The sequence below is a fragment of the Copadichromis virginalis genome, linkage group LG15 (assembly GCF_057382275.1).
Source record: "Copadichromis virginalis isolate Kocher_CV1m ecotype Utaka linkage group LG15, C_Virginalis_male_GT1.1, whole genome shotgun sequence".
In the NCBI taxonomy this organism is placed as follows: domain Eukaryota; kingdom Metazoa; phylum Chordata; class Actinopteri; order Cichliformes; family Cichlidae; genus Copadichromis; species Copadichromis virginalis.
This window is the reverse complement of record NC_140632.1, coordinates 6,131,209-6,150,369: the sequence shown is the minus strand read 5'-3', so window position 1 is coordinate 6,150,369 and position 19,161 is coordinate 6,131,209. Positions and strand designations below refer to the sequence as shown.

At 41.2% G+C, this 19,161-nt stretch overlaps 1 protein-coding gene across 1 annotated transcript; it reads left to right on the top strand.

Moving 5' to 3' along the window:
• Nucleotides 1-124: 124 nt before the first annotated feature.
• pigh (phosphatidylinositol glycan anchor biosynthesis, class H) lies at nucleotides 125-10,466 on the top strand. Its single transcript, XM_085431508.1, has 4 exons — nucleotides 125-599; nucleotides 9,149-9,358; nucleotides 9,473-9,556; nucleotides 9,672-10,466. The coding sequence occupies exons 1-4, from the start codon at nucleotides 423-425 to the stop codon at nucleotides 9,744-9,746; spliced, it is 546 nt and encodes a 181-aa protein (XP_085287634.1). The 5' UTR covers nucleotides 125-422; the 3' UTR covers nucleotides 9,747-10,466.
• The last annotated feature ends 8,695 nt before the right edge of the window (nucleotides 10,467-19,161 follow it).

The following is a 19,161-nucleotide window of genomic DNA, read 5'->3' as shown; positions in this document are numbered from 1 at the left end:
TTGTTCTATGCATTAAAGTACATTTAGTTGTTTTATGAACGAGTTTTTTCGCGGTCTTTTGCTTTTGTGTATGCGAGAGCCCCCCCACCCTTTCTGGACACCCCGGTGTAGAAAAACAGTGCAGCCACATGAGTGGGGATGGATTGTGGCACCACTACAGTTGTAGTTGACTCTTTAATTCAGCTCTTTAGCTATTTTTCCCTTTTAATTCATTTAAAGCATATTACTTTAAGGAGCTTTCTTTTTTCGTCATCATTATAAATTTATCACCGCCTGTCTTAATGTGCTGCTGACCCTGTCTATTTGCAGTTAACAACTAATGCTAGCTCGATGCTAACTTGACAGGGTAACCGCGTTGACACCATACAAAGGTCATCACTCGTCTTTTATGCTCATTCACCTCGTTTCGCTGTTCAGTCGTCATGGAAGACGAAGCCTTCACTGACATTAGCGGTAAACCAATCTCTCTGGACTGTCAGAGTCACTCCAGCTTTTGCAGGGAGTTCATTATCAGCTCCCCAAAAGTGTCCATGGGCAAAGTGATGGTATACACCTGCTCCGTGTGGCTTCTGGCATATGCAGTGTTCTTCTTCACCCAGGTAAGATGATGAAGGCGAGACCAAAGTGATGCAGATTTACTGACAAATCCTTCTCACTGTGGGGTTGAGGTGCAAAGTTTCTGAGGACAGCGAGACAGTGGTGAGGTGTGCAGTAGGAGCCGTAGGTGGCTTCAAGGTGGAGTGGGATTGCATCAGGGATCTGCTCTGAGCCCCTTCTTGTTTGCGATGATGACGGTCAGGCAGGAGACTTGTGTCAAGCCAGCCTCCAATTCGAGACTTGCAGTCAAGCCAGCCTCCAGTTTGTTTTACGTTCCCTGTGTATTCAAAGTATTACGGGAATGGATGTGGAAACCGGATTTCAAAATAAAAGCCAACTTCGAGTGAATTAACAGATATGTTAAGAACATAATAACATATAATCTAGGCTTTTTTTTTTTACAAACTCTAATGTTAGATCTATATGACACAGCCTTGTACCCTAATTGTGCCCTGTCACTATCAAGGCCATCTTATTTTGGATTTCAAAGTAAAAGCCCTGTGAATCTTCATTTTTGAACTACTCTTTCAATGACTTAATAATGCTCTTAAAAGCAAAAGTCGTATTTCCAAATACTATTTGAACTTTATATCAACACTTTCCAACCACAGTCTTTTTACAGTGATACCATATCAATATCAAGTCAGTCTGATTTTGCCTTTCATAGTAATGGCCCTTTGAAATTGTCCATAATTGACTTAATCTTCTAACGATTCAAAATGCTCTAAAAGTGAAAATTGCTGTTTCCACAGGGTAATTCCACCTTAGATCAACAGTATACAGCCCCACAGTGATACCATATCAATATCAAGTCATTCTGATTATGCCTTCCAAAATAAAAGCCTTTTTAAATTGTCCATAATTGACCTAACTTTCAGTGATTTCAAAATGTTTTAAAATGGAAATTTCCTGTTTCCACAGGGTAATTCCACTCCAGATCAACAGTATACAACCTCACGATGTTGCCATATAAATATCAAAACATTCTGATATTGCTTTAAAAAATAAAAGCATTTTCAAACTGCCCATATCTGAGTTGCTCCTGGAACAATTTCAAAATGCTCTAAAATGGCACATTCCTGTTTCCACAGGGTAATTCCACTTTAGATCAACAGTATACAGCCCCACAGTGATACCATATCAATATCAAGTCATTCTGATTTTGCTCTCAAAAATAAAAGCCTTTTCAAATTGTCCATAATTGACCTAACTTTCAGTGATTTCAAAATGCTCTAAAAAGGAAAATTCCTGTTTCCACAGGGTAATTCCACCTTAGATCAACAGTATACAGCCCCACAGTGATACCATATCAATATCAAGTCATTCTGATTATGCCTTCCAAAATAAAAGCCTTTTTAAATTGTCCATAATTGACCTAACTTTCAGTGATTTCAAAATGCTCTAAAATGGAAATTTCCTGTTTCCACAGGGTAATTCCACTTTAGATCAACAGTATACAGCCCCACAGTGATACCATATCAATATCAAGTCATTCTGATTTTGCCTTCCAAAGTAAAAGCCTTTTCAAATTGTCCACAATTGACCTAACTTTCAGTGATTTCAAAATGCTCTAAAATGGAAATTTCCTGTTTCCACAGGGTAATTCCACTTTAGATCAACGGTATACAGCCCCACAGTGATACCATATCAATGTCAAGTCATTCTGATTTTGCCTTCCAAAGTAAAAGCCTTTTCAAATTGTCCACAATTGACCTAACTTTCAGTGATTTCAAAATGCTCTAAAATGGAAATTTCCTGTTTCCACAGGGTAATTCCACCTTAGATCAACAGTATACAGCCCCACAGTGATACCATATCAATATCAAGTCATTCTGATTATGCCTTCCAAAATAAATGCCCTTTCAAATTGAGCATATACGGCCTACTTTTTTGACGATTTCAAAATGTTCTTAAACAGAATTTTGCTGTTTCCGCAGGATAATTTCACTTTAGTTCAACAGTATACAACCTCACGATGTTACCATATCAATATCAAGTCATTCTGATTTTGCTTTCAAAAATAAAAGCATTTTCAAACTGCCCATATCTGACTTGATCCTGGAACAATTTCAAAATGCTCTAAAATGGAAAATTCCTGTTTCCACAGGGTAATTCCACCTTAGATCAACAGTATACAGCCCCACAGTGATACCATATCAATATCAAGTCATTCTGATTATGCCTTCCAAAATAAAATACTTTTTAAATTGTCCATAATTGACCTAACTTTCAGTGATTTCAAAATGCTCTAAAATGGAAATTTCCTGTTTCCACAGGGTAATTCCACTTTAGATCAACAGTATACAGCCCCACAGTGATACCATATTAATATCAAGTCATTCTGATTATGCCTTCCAAAATAAAAGACTTTTTAAATTGCCAAGATACGACCTACTCTTTTAAAGATTTCAAAATGCTCTAAAAGTGAAAATTGCTGTTTCCACAGGATAATTTCACTTTAGGTCAACAGTATACAACCTCACGATGTTACCATATCAATATCAAGTCATTCTGATTTTGCTTTCAAAAATAAAAGCATTTTCAAACTGCCCATATCTGACTTGATCCTGGAACAATTTCAAAATGCTCTAAAATGGAAAATTCCTGTTTCCACAGGGTAATTCCACCTTAGATCAACAGTATACAGCCCCACAGTGATACCATATCAATATCAAGTCATTCTGATTATGCCTTCCAAAATAAATGCCCTTTCAAATTGAGCATATATACGACCTACTTTTTTAACGATTTCAAAATGTTCTTAAAAAGAATTTTGCTGTTTCCACAGGATAATTTCACTTTAGGTCAACAGTATACAACCTCACGATGTTACCATATCAATATCAAGTCATTCTGATTATGCCTTCCAAAATAAAAGACTTTTCAAATTGCCCGTAGACGACCTACTCGTTTAACGATTTCAAAATGCTCTTAAATTGAAAGATGCTGTTTCCACAGGATAATTCCACTTTAGATCAACAGTATCCAACCCGACAGTAAAACCATGTAAATTTCATGTTGGTCTGATTTCGCCTTTCAAATTAATGGCCCGTCGAATTTGTCCATATGTGATATACTCTTTCAATTATTTCAGAATGTTTTAAAAATGAAAATTGCTGTTTCAACACATATTGGGTTTTCATTTTGAAAAGCAAAATCAGACTCAATTGATTATGACAGAATTGAATCATAAAGATGATGTAAAAGGAAGCTGAAATTGCCACTAGGTTGTAATTGATAGTACGTTTATATTTTAAGTCTGTGGAAAGATGTCATTCTAAATAAAGAAATTACAAAACAGCTTGCAAACCAACCATGACATCTTTCCACAGACTTAAAATATAAACGTACTATCAATTACAACCTAGTGGCAATTTCAGCTTCCTTTTACATCATCTTTATGATTCAATTCTGTCATAATCAATTGAGTCTGATTTTGCTTTTCAAAATGAAAACCCAATATGTGTTGAAACAGCAATTTTCATTTTTAAAACATTCTGAAATAATTGAAAGAGTATATCACATATGGACAAATTCGACGGGCCATTAATTTGAAAGGCGAAATCAGACCAACATGAAATTTACATGGTTTTACTGTCGGGTTGGATACTGTTGATCTAAAGTGGAATTATCCTGTGGAAACAGCATCTTTCAATTTAAGAGCATTTTGAAATCGTTAAACGAGTAGGTCGTCTACGGGCAATTTGAAAATACTTTTATTTTGGAAGGCAAAATCAGAGTGACTTGATCTTAACATCGTATCTCTGTGGGGTTGTATACTGTTGATTTAAAGTGAAATTATTCTGTGGAAACAGAAAATTTCCTTTTTAGAGCATTCCGAAATCACTGAAAGTTAGGTAAGTTATTGGCATTTTCAACAGGCCATTATTTTGGAAGGCAAAATCAGAATGACTTGAAATTGAAGTAGTACCATGGTGTGGATGTACACTTTTGATCTAACATGGATTCATCCTGTGGAAAGAGCAAGTTTCATTTTTAGAGCGTTCTGAATTCTTTAAAAGAGTAGGTCGTATATCGGCAATTTGAAAAGTCTTTTATTTTGGAAGGCAACATCAGACCGATTTGATATTGATATGGTATCACTGTGGGGTTGGATACTATTGATCTAAAGTGGAATTATGCTGTGAAAACAGCAATTTTCCATCTTAGAGCATTTTGAATTCGCTCCAAGAGTAAGTCATATATGGGCAAATTGAAAAAGCTTTTATTTTGAAAAGCAAAATCAGACTGACTTGAAATTGACATGGTAACATCGTGAGGTTGTATACTGTTGATCTAAAGTGGAATTACCCTGTGGAAACTGAAATCTTCCTTTTTAGAGCATTCTGAAATCACTGAAAGTTAGGTAAATTATGGGCATTTTCAACAGGCCATTATTTTGGAAGGCATAATCAGAATGACTTGAAATTGATATGGTAACATCGTGAGGTTGTATACTGTTGACCTAAAGTGAAATTATCCTGTGGAAACAGCAATTTTCACTTTTAGAGCATTTTGAAATCTTTAAAAGAGTAGGTCGTATCTTGGCAATTTGAAAAGTCTTTTATTTTGGAAGGCATAATCAGAATGACTTGATATTGATATGGTATCACTGTGGGGCTGTATACTGTTGATCTAAAGTGGAATTGCCCTGTGGAAACAGGAAATTTCCATTTTAAAACATTTTGAAATCACTGAAAGTTAGGTCAATTATGGACAATTTAAAAAGGCTTTTATTTTGGAAGGCATAATCAGAATGACTTGATATTGATATGGTATCACTGTGGGGCTGTATACTGTTGATCTAAGGTGGAATTACCCTGTGGAAACAGGAATTTTTCTTTTTAGAGCATTTTGAAATCACTGAAAGTTAGGTCAATTATGGACAATTTGAAAAGGCTTTTATTTTTGAGAGCAAAATCAGAATGACTTGATATTGATATGGTATCACTGTGGGGCTGTATACTGTTGATCTAAAGTGGAATTACCCTGTGGAAACAGGAATGTGCCATTTTAGAGCATTTTGAAATTGTTCCAGGAGCAACTCAGATATGGGCAGTTTGAAAATGCTTTTATTTGTTAAAGCAATATCAGAATGTCTTGATATTGATATGGTAACATCGTGAGGTTGTATACTGTTGATCTGGAGTGGAATTACCCTGTGGAAACAGGAAATTTCCATTTTAAAACATTTTGAAATCACTGAAAGTTAGGTCAATTATGGACAATTTAAAAAGGCTTTTATTTTGGAAGGCATAATCAGAATGACTTGATATTGATATGGTATCACTGTGGGGCTGTATACTGTTGATCTAAGGTGGAATTACCCTGTGGAAACAAGAATTTTTCATTTTAGAGCATTTTGAATCGTTAGAAGATTAAGTCAATTATGGACAATTTCAAAGGGCCATTACTATGAAAGGCAAAATCAGACTGACTTGATATTGATATGGTATCACTGTAAAAAGACTGTGGTTGGAAAGTGTTGATATAAAGTTCAAATAGTATTTGGAAATACGACTTTTGCTTTTAAGAGCATTATTAAGTCATTGAAAGAGTAGTTCAAAAATGAAGATTCACAGGGCTTTTACTTTGAAATCCAAAATAAGATGGCCTTGATAGTGACAGGGCACAATTAGGGTACAAGGCTGTGTCATATAGATCTAACATTAGAGTTTGTAAAAAAAAAAAAAAAAAGCCTAAATTATATGTTATTATGTTCTTAACATATCTGTTAATTCACTCGAAGTTGGCTTTTATTTTGAAATCCGGTTTCCACATCCATTCCCGTAATACTTTGAATACACAGGGAACGTAAAACAAACTGGAGGCTGGCTTGACTGCAAGTCTCGAATTGGAGGCTGGCTTGACACCAGTGGCAGGAGTGTCCATAGACTGATGTTTACAGAGACACTGTGATATTTCCAAGCTACCTTGACTACCATGACCCGGACGCATCCATCAATCAATCCATTCATTCGCTTCCACTTTTCCAATTCAGTGCCGCAGGGGGTGCTGGATAGGTCCGCAGTCTGTCGTAGGGCTAACACAGACAGACAGACAACCACTCGCTCTCATATTCACACCTCTGAGCAATTTAGAATCACCAATTAACCTAACCCAACTAATTGCATGTTTTTGGACTGTGGGAGGAAGTCTGAGTACCCGGAGAGAACCCACGCTGATATGGGGAGAACATTCATACTCCACACAGTAAGGCCCCCTCCAGATGGAGGGTGGTGGTACCCTCTTGCTGTAAGAGAACAGTGGTAACCACCACCACCACCATATATATCAGATAAAGGATGTTGAATATGGAGCTGGCAGGCAGGAGGAAATGAGGAAGACCATAGAGAAGATTAATGGATTTACATGAAGAGGATTGGTGTGACATAGGCGGGATAGGGTTTGATAGATAAGATAAGATAAGATAAGATAAGATAACCTTTATTAGTCCCACACGTGGGAAATTTGTTTTGTCACAGCAGGAAGTGGACAGTGCAAGAGTTATGAGGCAAAAATTAGAATACAATAAGAATAAATACAGTACACAACTGTACAGAATAGAATAAAATAAAATACTATATACAGTAGAATAAAATAAAATAAATATACAATAAGATAAAAATAGAATACAAATACTATATACAACTGAGTAAAAATACAACGATGACAGAAAGGATTATTGCACTTAGTATTATTGCATATGTATGGATGTGTGTGCTTGATCAGTTAAAGTCTTTATTATGGAGTCTGACAGCAGTGGGGAGGAAAGACCTGCGAAATCTCTCCGTCCCACACTGTGGGTGCCGCAGTCTCCCACTGAAGGAGCTGCTCAGTGCTGTCACAGTCTGCTGCATGGGGTGGGAGATGTTGTCCATCAGGGATGACAGCTTAGGCGCCGTTCTCCTGTCACTCACCACCTCCACTGGGTCCAGAGGGCATCCTAGAACAGAGCTGGCCCTTCGGATCACCCTGTTCAGTCTCTTCCTGTCCCCAGCAGAGATGCTGCCGCCCCAGCAGACCACGCCATAAAAGATAGCAGAAGCCACAACAGAGTCATAGAATTTCTTCAGGAGTGGGCCCTCCACTCCAAATGACCTGAGTCTCCGCAGCAGGTACAACCTGCTCTGCCCTTTCCTGTAGAGGGCGTCTGAGTTATGAGTCCAGTCCAGTCTATTGTTCAGATGAACACCAAGGTACCTGTAGCTGTCCACAGCCTCAATGTCCATACCTTGGATGTTCAGTGGTTGCAGTGGAGAATGCTTGTGCCTGCGGAAGTCTACCACCAGTTCCTTGGTTTTACTGGCGTTGATCTGGAGGTAGTTCAGCTGGCACCAGTCCACAAAGTCTTGGGTCAGACCTCTGTACTCCTTGTCGTCCCCATCAGTGATGAGGCCGACTATTGCAGAGTCATCAGAGAACTTCTGCAGGAAGCACTGGGTGGAATTGTGGGAGAAGTCTGTAGATGGTGAAGAGGAACGGAGCCAGAACCGTTCCCTGTGGGGCCCCCGTACTGCAGACGACCCTGTCCGACACACAGCCCTGAGTCCTCACATACTGTGGTCGGTCGGTGAGGTAGTCCAGGATCCAGGTAGTGAGGTGATGGTCCACTCCAGAGTTCACCAGCTTGTCCTTTAGAACCGAGGGAAGAATGGTGTTGAAGGCACTGGAGAAATCAAAGAACATGATTCTCACAGTGCTTCCAGCGGTCTCCAGGTGAGCGAGGGAACGATGTAGGAGGTGAATGACGGCATCATCCGCTCCAATGCCAGGCTGGTAGGCAAACTGAAGTGGGTCCAGTGATGATGACCCCTAAACGGAGCAGCAAAAAGAAGGCAGAATACAGTTCTTTCTTTCTTTCTTTCTTTCTTTCTTTAAGATACTTGCTGTAATCAGAATTTGTAAAATTGAACACTAATTCCCACCACAAGGGGCCAGTATTTTACAAGAAAGTCTCAATCTAGTCGCCCGGTCTAAGATCGAGACGATGCACTTTTTTAGTTAGTGCAGTAATTTTGCAGCATTTTTTTTTAAATGGCTCTGGGTTCTTTGTGTTCAAAGCTGTGCTTGTTACGTGAGCGTCCAGTGTGATCATTTAAAGTAAACTTTATTGTCATCTCTGCTATTTACAGTACAGTATATAGAGAGACAAGATGACGAGGCTCCAGTTCCATTCAGCGCAAAATAACAACAATAAATGTAGGAAGAGTAAGAATAAGAATAAATATATATACACTTTGAGACTTTTCCAGTGATGAAAAAGTAGTTGGATGTTTACTGTTGTTTTGTTTCACATCATTTCTGTTCTTTCCAACTGAGCGTGGTTTCTTTCCGGGAGTGGGTGATAAAAGTCACTTTTCAGGTGCATCGGCCATTGTTTGCTGATCCATTCACTAGGATATCTCTCTATCAGCATTTCCTCTTCCTCTTCTGTTGGACTCAGAATAGACTGGATGCCACACCATTAGTATCCTGCAAATTGGCATCATGCAAAAAAAATTTAATTTACAATGATTATTTTTAATTTAATACTTTTCCTCTCTTGCAGAACACTGCCGTTCTGTCTGGCGCTATTCTTGTCACCCTTGTTGGCATGATGCTTCACATCCACTTTGTGAAGGTAGACCACGAGTCCCTTCTCGTCATTGGCTCCTTAGGCATCCAGGTGTCCTCCAGCTATGCCTCGGGCCGCGAGATAACCACTTTCATTGAGATGAGCAAGATCAAGGATATTGTCATCAATGAAGCTATTTACATGGTGTGTTGGTGAACCTGTGCCTCTGTACTTGTGTGACATGTTGACATTTTCTCATGTAGTTATTCTACAGTTTGCCACGGAAGATTGGATTAACGTCTAATGCTTTTATTTCAGCATCAGATCATCTACTACCTCTGTGTACTGTTGAAGGACCCCTCAGAGCCCGATGCAGTGTCAAGTGTTGTGCCATTGTTTCAGGTGAGGATGAACATATCTCAAGAGCCTGTTTAGTGACTTGATTACCTGCAGGGCTGTTGATGTGGTGTCATTCATAGGAACCTGTTTTTAATTAACTCTATTTTTTTCCCTTTAGAGTTCAAAGCCAAGGCTGAACTGCTTGGTGAAAGTCTACAAAAGCTGTCAGGAGATTCTTTCAAAGTGCCAATGAAGCACATGTCATACAGGAACACCTGAGGTCATTCACCATGTTTTTCTTTTAGCCTCTTCCTTGTTTGTGTTAATACATCTTAGGTGTATTTTATATACATTGCATTTCTTAATGTTTTGCTTTCAAGGATAATGGTGTCATAATGTTGTACTGTGTTACATGATTAATTTAAAATAAATAAAACACTGGTCTTGACTACTTGTTTAAACCTAAAAAGTCAAATTCTTTAACTTGAAATGTAACTTGTAATGTAAGATCATAAAAATAATATTTAACCTTATAGTTTTTTTATACACTTAGAATTCCACAAATGATACAAGTTTGTGTATTTTGGCGCCATTAGCACACTCTTTTGTGTATTTGTTTTTGCCCCCCCCCCCCCCCAAAAAAAATAATTAATAGAATATAACAAACCAATATTCATTAATTACATAGATATTGGTAGCATTTGCTCATCTTTAAAAGTTTTAGTTGTTTAGTTTTACCACTAGGGGGCAGCACTACTCACAAACTTTTGGGTCCACGCATCAGTTTCTACAAGTGATTCAAATGTACACCATGTCCTGTTCTTTGTTGGCTCATCGTTTTTTTTTTCCATGAACTGCTTTTGAATATAATCTCTGTGAGAAAACAAAAGCCTATAAGGCAACAGTTGTATATGTGTATAAGATGGACTGTGTGTGTGTGTGTGTGTGTGTGTGTGTGTGTGTGTGTGTGTGTGTGTGTGTGTGTGTGTGTGTGTGTGTGTGTGTGTGTGTGTAAAATAAAGATCTACACCCTTTTCCTAAAAGTATTTTCACTTCCTCATATCTACTTGCACCTTCATCTCTTAGGAACAGTAGGTCACGTTTACCACTGAAGTCTGAAATATCACTGTTGGCATACCAGACCTGTTTTCAGAACTGTTTTTCAAGGTTACCTCATCAACAGAATGACAATCAATATATTGTTATTGCAGTAATTGTATTCTTTTTATCCTGCAGCTGTAACACTATAATTACTATAATAACCCTTGTGGCATCAGTAAAGTGTCTACCTATTACAGTGTGAATTTTTTTTTTAAAGTGTGACATTATAAATGTTAATACACCAATAACTGTCTAACTGCCTATCAGATTAATGCCTAGGCCACTCACAAGTCATCGCCACCTTTCACTTCTGTTTCCTCTTTTTAGGCCTTATTTTTGTAGGGCCTTTTCATGGCGACTCAGTAAATTCAAGTCAGACCCGTGTGTGAACTCCATGTGGTACAGACCAAAAAAAAAAACCCCAAAAAACAAAAAAAGCAGAAGGGTGTGATTTTCACGGGGTGAAGCATCGCACTGCTGTGAGAAGTAGCCCCTTGACAGGATAATAGTCCCTCCTGGAGGTGTAAAACAGCCAGGAGCCAATTCAAGAAGAAAACCTGGGAGTGACCAGGAGTGGCACCTCTGGGCTTTTAAATAGGCCCCATAAAGCAGGAGGAACACCATCACCCCCCCCCCCCCCCCCCCCCCCCCCACTCCACCTAAGTAGGGGAAAGATTTGAAACCGCAAAAACCCTGTGAGCTAGAGCTGTGGACCGTTAATTGCCCATGATAGCAGCAGGGCTGTGACGATTGTGCCTCCCCTTCTGTGTATGTTGTGGACTCACGTATTGTAATGTATGAATTCAGTCAAATGTGTTTTTTATATAAAGACTGTATTTCTGTTATCTAAGCAGATGGCAGATGCTTAAGATCAGCTGAATGTTTTGGGTGTGAGAATCTTGTGCTTCAGTGGGAGAGGAGGGGCGTTAACCCCTTTACCTCCTGCAGTGCGCACACACATACACACTTACACCCACACACCTGCACACATTTGTTTTTTTTGTTTCTGAGACATTAAAACAGAATTCCCACACTTTCCAAACACTCTAAAGTAGATTTGAGGTATAATTCAACGTTTTCCCCAATAGTCATAATAATTTTCTTCATGGAAGAGACAGCACCACTCTTAAGGCTGATCAGCAGCAGCTTAACTTAGCATGAAGACAGGGGACTCTGAAATAATAACCCCACCTTCCTAAATGCACTGCGAAAATACACAAATTTATAAATTATTATTGGCCGGGTCAAATCTCACAAACACTAAAGCACAAACAGAAACTCTGAGTCTTGACTGCTTTCAGACAATAAAAGACTGAGGTAATTACACCAGTGTAAAGCAGATTAAACCAGGAATATCAAAGCAATTAAAGATCATTCAAATACGAGCACTAAAATCCATGCCTAATAATATATAATAACTACTGATAATAAGACACTCAAAATCGTTTCTTTTAGTGCATTCTGAAAATGTTCAGTGTTCATATGCAATACATATGCAAACTTTGGATTAAACAAATAGATCTAGCGAGTGAGGGGATGAACTTTAATTTTGAATTAATACGAAATCTTTTCACAAACACAACCCCCACCCCAACCATGCCCACCCACCTCACCATCTGAGCTGTAGTGGAGATCTCAGGGATAGGCACGATTGTGGCTCTTTTTCACTCTTCGCACTACGGTCACCTCGGTGAGCCGAGCAGAGTTCGAACTTCTCGATTAATTAAACTTTTAAAAGCAGAAAGTGAGATTGGTTCAAACTGGTAGAAGTTGGACGGAGATCCACCAGGAGGAAGAGGATTCACCACAACAGATGAGAGAGTGGGGTTTTTAGAAGTGAGATTTTCCTCATAAAATAATTGAAAAATTGCTCACAGAGAGCTGGGGAGGCAAAGTCTAGTTTATCAGGGCAAGGATTGATGGCAGAATTGAACATTTTAAACAGGGCCCGGGGGTTATGGCTATTAGTCGCAATGATGTCGGACAAAAAAGCGTCCTGATATATAGTACGACAGCTACGTAAAATGTAGAGGGATACCCGAAGCTTATCTTTTTTCCACCTCCTCTCAAATTGATGACAGATAAGACGTAAATCTCGTATATATAGAGTCATTTAACCAGGTTTGAGGGGAGGATCTAAGACGCTTTACATTAGACTGTACACTATACCACCACCCATCCATTTTGCTCCACTTATCCAACTCATGGCTATGGTTGGGCATGAGCCTATCCCGTACCCCAGCAGGAGGCTGGGTACAACCGGTACTACGGTCAGTTAAGTCAGCCATTAACCTAACGTGCTGTGGGACTGTGGGCGGAAACTGGAGTACCTGGAAAGAACCCAAAACCAGGACCTTCTTGTCCTGAGGCGATGTTGCCCTTTCCTTATACCTTTAATTCTAGTATTTATGCCAAGCCAACCGAAGGCTAGCTCCAGCTACGTATTAACGATACAAACATTTACATGATGGTATTCTCATCTCTTTCCAAGATCGATAATCTAATAATAATATATACATTTTATAAAGGATCCAAGGTACTTGTTGTTAAAAGTCAACACACTCAAATTCATTCGCTTTACTTCCACTCCATGTTTTACATGTAATGTTCGGAGCTTTATGCTAAAAAATCAAAATGAATGAACTGCACAGAACACACATGTTAGGGCAGTCCACTGAAATTAATTGTGTGCTGCGGTTTTTCATTTGTTGGATATAAGCTACTCTTTGTATTCACAATGTTCTGTCCTTGTATTGTTGTGCTGTGTGTGTATGCGCACCAGTTCCTGGCTGACAGGTGCAGGAAGAAAACGTTATTGTATTGTTTAAAATGTGTCAGTTTATCTTCTTTATCTACCAGTTCAAACAGGCAGGAGCAACATGATGTCAGTTTGGATTTGAATCTCAAAAAGAAAAAAAAAAAGCCTTCCCCACCTCACTGGCAACGTCACAGGGGCTTTTACCGGTCACTTATCTCTCCTCCATGTTGAACACTGCCTACAGTGCTTTGGTAGAAGTGTAAAAGTGTATTTTTCCGGTGGGACTCGCATTTACATGTCTCCCTCGGGGGGCGTTTTTATCCACGGATAGTTTTAATCTGCCTGACATGGAAAGCTTAGGAAAAAAACTTCTTGGCACTGGAGCTCCACCTGGCTGGCCTCCCACCCCTGACTCCAGCTGCAGAGCCTCATTGTTCTTCAGTTCAACGCTAAAAATGTGCTTGATCAAGCCTCACTCAAAACAAGCCTTTGTCTTTATAGTGTGCTTCCAAGGGCCAAGGGCAGGCTAAAGAGAAACACACCTTCTAATTTAATGTTTTTTCTTTATTTTTTACTACTTCCTACGTTGTAGATACATACAGAACACATTAAATATATGAATTTAATATATATATATATAAATTCCCCACTCGCCCCTGCGGGCGGTCAATCCTTCAAGCTCAGGTCCTGAGGCCTGGGAGCTTGCTCCAGCTACGTATTACACATATATATTCTTGTCTTTATGTCAGTGGCTTCTATCTCCTCCTTTGGCCAGCCTATTACCCCAGCAGGGTACCTGATCACGGGCAGGGCGTACGTGTTGATGGCCCGGATCTTGTTCTTACCATTCAGCTGACTCCTCAGGACTTGCCTGACCCTCTGCAGGTACTTGGTGGTTGCAGCTTTTCTAGCGGCCTCTTCATGGTTCCCATTCGCCTGTGGGATCCCCAAGTACTTGTAACTGTCCTCTATGTCTGCAATGTTGCCTTCTGGTAGTTCAATCCCCTCAGTTCTGACTACCTTCCCTCTCTTTGTTACCATCCGACTACACTTCTCCAGTCCGAACGACATTCCAATGTCATTGCTGTATAGCCTGGTAGTGTGGATCAGTGAATCGATGTCTCGTTCACTCTTGGCATACAGCTTGATGTCATCCATGTACAGGAGGTGGCTGACAACTGCTCCGTTCTGTAGTCGGTATCCGTAGCCAGTCTTGTTAATGATCTCACTGAGGGGGTTCAGGCCTATGCAGAACAGCAGTGGGGACAGAGCATCTCCTTGGTAGATCCCGCACTTGATGGTGACTTGTGCTATGGGCTTGGAGTTGGCCTCTAGTGTTGTACGCCACATCCCCATTGAGTTCCTGATGAAGGCTCTTAGGGTCCCATTGATCTTGTACAATTCTAGGCATTCCAGTATCCAGCTGTGGGGCATTGAGTCATAGGCCTTCTTGTAATCAATCCAGGCAGTGCACAGGTTGGTCAGTCTGGTCTTGCAGTCTCGGCTGACTGTTCTGTCTACCAGTAGCTGGTGTTTTGCGCCTCTGGTATTCTTGCCAATTCCTTTCTGTGTCCCGCTCATGTATTGACCCATGTGCCTGTTCATCTTAGCCGATATGATGCCTGACAGGAGCTTCCATGTAGTACTGAGGCAGGTTATTGGTCGGTAGTTGGAGGGGACCGGTCCCTTTTTGGGGTCCTTGGGGATCAGGACCGTCCGACCTTCGGTTAGCCATTCCGGGTGTCTCTCGTTAACTAGCAGCTGGTTCATTTGTGCTGCCAGACGCTCGTGGAGTGCAGTCAGCTTCTTTAGCCAGTAGGCGTGAACCATGTTGGGCCCTGGTGCTGTCCAACTCTTCATACTGGAGACCCTTTCTTGGATATCTGCCACTGTGATGGTTACTGGACCTTGTTCAGGGAGGTCGCTGTGGTCTGCCCTCAGATCCACGAGCCACTGAGCATTGCCGTTATGGGTTGCGTTCTTCTCCCATATGCTCTTCCAGTATTGCTCCGTCTCCAGCCTTGGTGGTGCTGTTCTCTTATTATTATTGTTCCCTTGCCACTGAGAGTACACCTTTGCTGGTTCTATGGAGAACAGCTGGTTTATTCTCCTGCCTTCTATCTCTCTGATGTACCTCCTCAAGCGGCTGGCCAAGGCTGTGAGTCTTTGCTTGGCAGTTTCCAAGGCCTCAGGTATGGACAGCTTGCTGTATTTCTTATGCACCTTCTTTGTCGCACCTTTCTGCAACTCCGTTAGTTGGCTAACCTCCCTCCGTGCTACTTTGATCTTGCCCTCTAGCCTCCTTCTCCATGGAGGGTACTGCCCCTTGTCGCTGTTCAACTTGTAGCCAAGCATCTCACTGATCACTGCTGCCATATTGTAGATCAGCTTGTTAGTGTCGGTAATCGTGGTTGTAGGTATTGTCCGTAGTGCTGCATTAACATCATCTAGCAGACCTTCTGAGGGTACTTCACGTAATCTTGGTAACCGGCTACGGGGGATCCAGGTTTCAAGCTTGGCCATGATCCTATTTTTCAGGTCAGTTCCTCTCGCACTCAACGATCCTTCTCCTATCGCACTTGGGGCTATGTACCCAATCTCGGGTGGGGGTGATGATATCTCCCCCCTGACCTGGCGTCCTGACTCCTCCTTGCCGTAGCATTTGTGTTGTACCTCGTCAATCTCTAGCTGTGAGAGCAGTCCCTTCTTTCGAATGTTGGAACACTGAGCTACTAGTTGTTTCGCCGTCATTGTGGATGTTGGGTATCGAAGGGGCACGGAGAAAAGTTGTCGTACCATAGGCACGAGAAAAGTTGTCGTACCATAAGCACGAGCAGTGTGTGTGTGGCAAAGTTTTTCTGCGCAGTGTACCAGGGGCACGGAGAAAAGTTGTCGTACCATAGGCACGAGGAGTGTGTGTGTGTGTGTGGCAAAGTGTTTCTGCGAAGTGTACCAGGGGCACGTTTGAATTTACATATATACAGTATATATATATATATTAGGGGTGCAACGATACACAAAATTCACGGTTCGGTTCGATACTTTGGTGTCACGGTTCGATATTTTTTCGATACAAAAAAATGTTCATGCCTTTTTAATTTGTCATTTATTAAAATTATAAATATATATTTTAACTCAAAAGTACAGTTTTTAAATTTAACCCTAACCCTTGTGCGTGTTTTTTATTTTGACAGCGAATGCGCACCTGCGGACCACTTATGTGCAGCCCTGGTTATTTAGCTCATCATATTGCAGCCACAGAAATTCTTTTGTCCATAAAACCATAAAGCTGCACTTTCTTTTTGCCTTATAGTCTGATTTGTCATAACTTCTCCGTTTTGTGGTAAGCTTTTCTTTGGCTGTCACTTCTTCACCCTGACCTGTCTTATTTGGCTCAGCAGAACTAAAATATATATCTGTCTGTGAAGGTTCTCAGTCATCCAGGTCATCGTAGTCAAATATATATCCTGCTGCTTTTACACACGCACTCACATAAGCTCAGCGATTCTCTGCGCGATCAACCTCTCACATGTTTAAGCTTGCTGCGGGAGATTTCACTTGTCATGTTTGCATAGTAAGCTAACAATTAATAAGACGATGTCAGAGGAATTGGTGCACAAATTATCATCACTCACAGATCAGTGCTGTCGCTCTCTATACACAGTTCGCACGATTGCAAAGTGAAAGCAAAAAAACAAGCGCAAATTCAAACGCGATTTCAATATGTCACATATTGACAGTGGCTCACCGATGCCAATGACATAATTACCCAGCTACATTTCTGAAAGAATGCAAAAGCATTGACATATATTTTTCCTACAATAGCCCGACGGGCAGGGTAGAGATAGATTTTGGTAGCCCGACTGAAAAAATCGCTAGCCCCGGGACGTCGGGCTAGCGATATTGCGAGCCCTGTATCTGATTGAGGAATCACTCATCTTTGGAAAAGAGAGTTTATTACAGAGAAATGGCTCTTTCCAAAATAAAAGCTATACTATCCGCTTCTTCTGGGCTATATTCTCAGCAGCATATTAAACACATAAGGAGAATCATGTGCTAACAGCTGTCTAAATGACTCGGCTAAAGTTAGTAGCATGCTTGCTTGTTTTTTTTCTGCTTCCACTTGTCTTTGCACTAGGATGATGTCGGCGTAAATGTGGAGTCATATTCGTTGTGTTCCCACTAGTGCTTTCAGGTTAATCTCGTTGAAATGACCTTAACGCCACAACACGGCAAATCTCCATTAACGAGCTACCGCCGATCGCCCCGTGCATGGGGCTAGATGGCCAACATGTTAACGAGCTAACTGCGCTAACACACTAGCTCCCACCAATGTAATTGAGCATTGCATGGCACATCCAACATACTGTTTTACTTTAGTCCATGACTCGCTTACCTTCAGGGTCATACGTCACATGAAAACCAAAATAATTCCAAACGCCAGATCTGAATGAGGGTGGGGGAGGTCCATGTTGCAAGGAGAGCTTAACTTCTGTCTCGCTAGCTTGCCCTGCGCTCTTCCTTCTGACGATGCTGTCTGTGTTTCGACTACTCCGCCTAGGCTGCACTGTCGAGCCTAGGCGGAGTAGTCGAACGCAGATTCACTGAGCGCTCAACACAGACAGCATCGTCAGAAGGAAAGTTGATAAAATAAATTACAAATGTTGTATTGTTCGATACATATGCGTACCGAACCGAAAGCACTGTATCGAACGGTTCAATATCGATACGAATATCGTTGCACCCCTAATATATATATATATATATATATATATATATAGATAGATAGATATATATAGATATATATAGATATATATATATATAGCAGGCAAGGCATACATGGAACGCCATAACCAAGTGGCCGGCATAGTGTACAGGAACATCTGTGCCGAGTATAACCTGGAAGTCCCGAGGTCAAAATGGGAGATGCCCCCAAGGGTGGTGGAGAATGACCGAGCTAAGATCCTGTGGGACTTCCAGATACAGACGGACAAAATGGTGGTGGCTAACCAACCGGACATAGTGGTGGTAGACAAACAGAAGAAGACGGCCGTAGTGATCGATGTAGCGGTTCCGAATGACAGCAATATCAGGAAGAAGGAACGAGAAGCTGGAGAAATACCAAGGGCTCAGAGAAGAGCTCGAGAGGATGTGGAGGGTGAAGGTAACGGTGGTCCCCGTGGTAATCGGAGCACTAGGTGCGGTGACTCCCAAGCTAGGCGAGTGGCTCCAGCAGATCCCGGGAATAACATCGGAGATCTCTGTCCAGAAGAGCGCAGTCCTGGGAACAGCTAAGATACTGCGCAGGACCCTCAAGCTCCCAGGCCTCTGGTAGAGGACCCGAGCTTGAAGGATAAACCGCCCGCAGGGGCGTGCTGGGATTTTATATATATGATTAGTACCCTGCTCACAGCGCCAGCAGCTGGATAGCGTAGTGGTTAGACTACACGCCTTTGGAACAGAGGATCGCAAGTTCGATTCCTACCTGGGGCGTCTGTATCCAGTAAGGGTCCTAAGGCTAGACCCCCTATGCTAAGCAAGCCTACCGCAGACATGAGTGAGACAGATAAATATGAAGGCATGCCGGCTCGGACGTCGCCCGGATCAACAAGGTCCGCGTCAGGTGTTGAGGAACCAGGGCACCCTGACGAAAAGTGGGCTACTGGAACAAGAAGGCATCGGTGGGCAAGAGACAAAAACAGGGCGTTGTTGGAATGCTACTACGCAAGTAACCCTGGCGGAAGGGGCTACATGAATAGGATGAGGGACCTATGGAGATATATATATATATATATATATATATATATAT

Bases quoted from the DNA above. Each gene is read 5' to 3' on its own strand.
- pigh (XM_085431508.1), top strand. From the start codon at position 423: ATGGAAGACGAAGCCTTCACTGACATTAGCGGTAAACCAATCTCTCTG. The intron at 9,359-9,472 runs GTGTGTTGGTGA...CTTTTATTTCAG, and splicing joins TCAATGAAGCTATTTACATG to CATCAGATCATCTACTACCT. The intron at 9,557-9,671 runs GTGAGGATGAAC...TTTTCCCTTTAG, and splicing joins GTGTTGTGCCATTGTTTCAG to AGTTCAAAGCCAAGGCTGAA.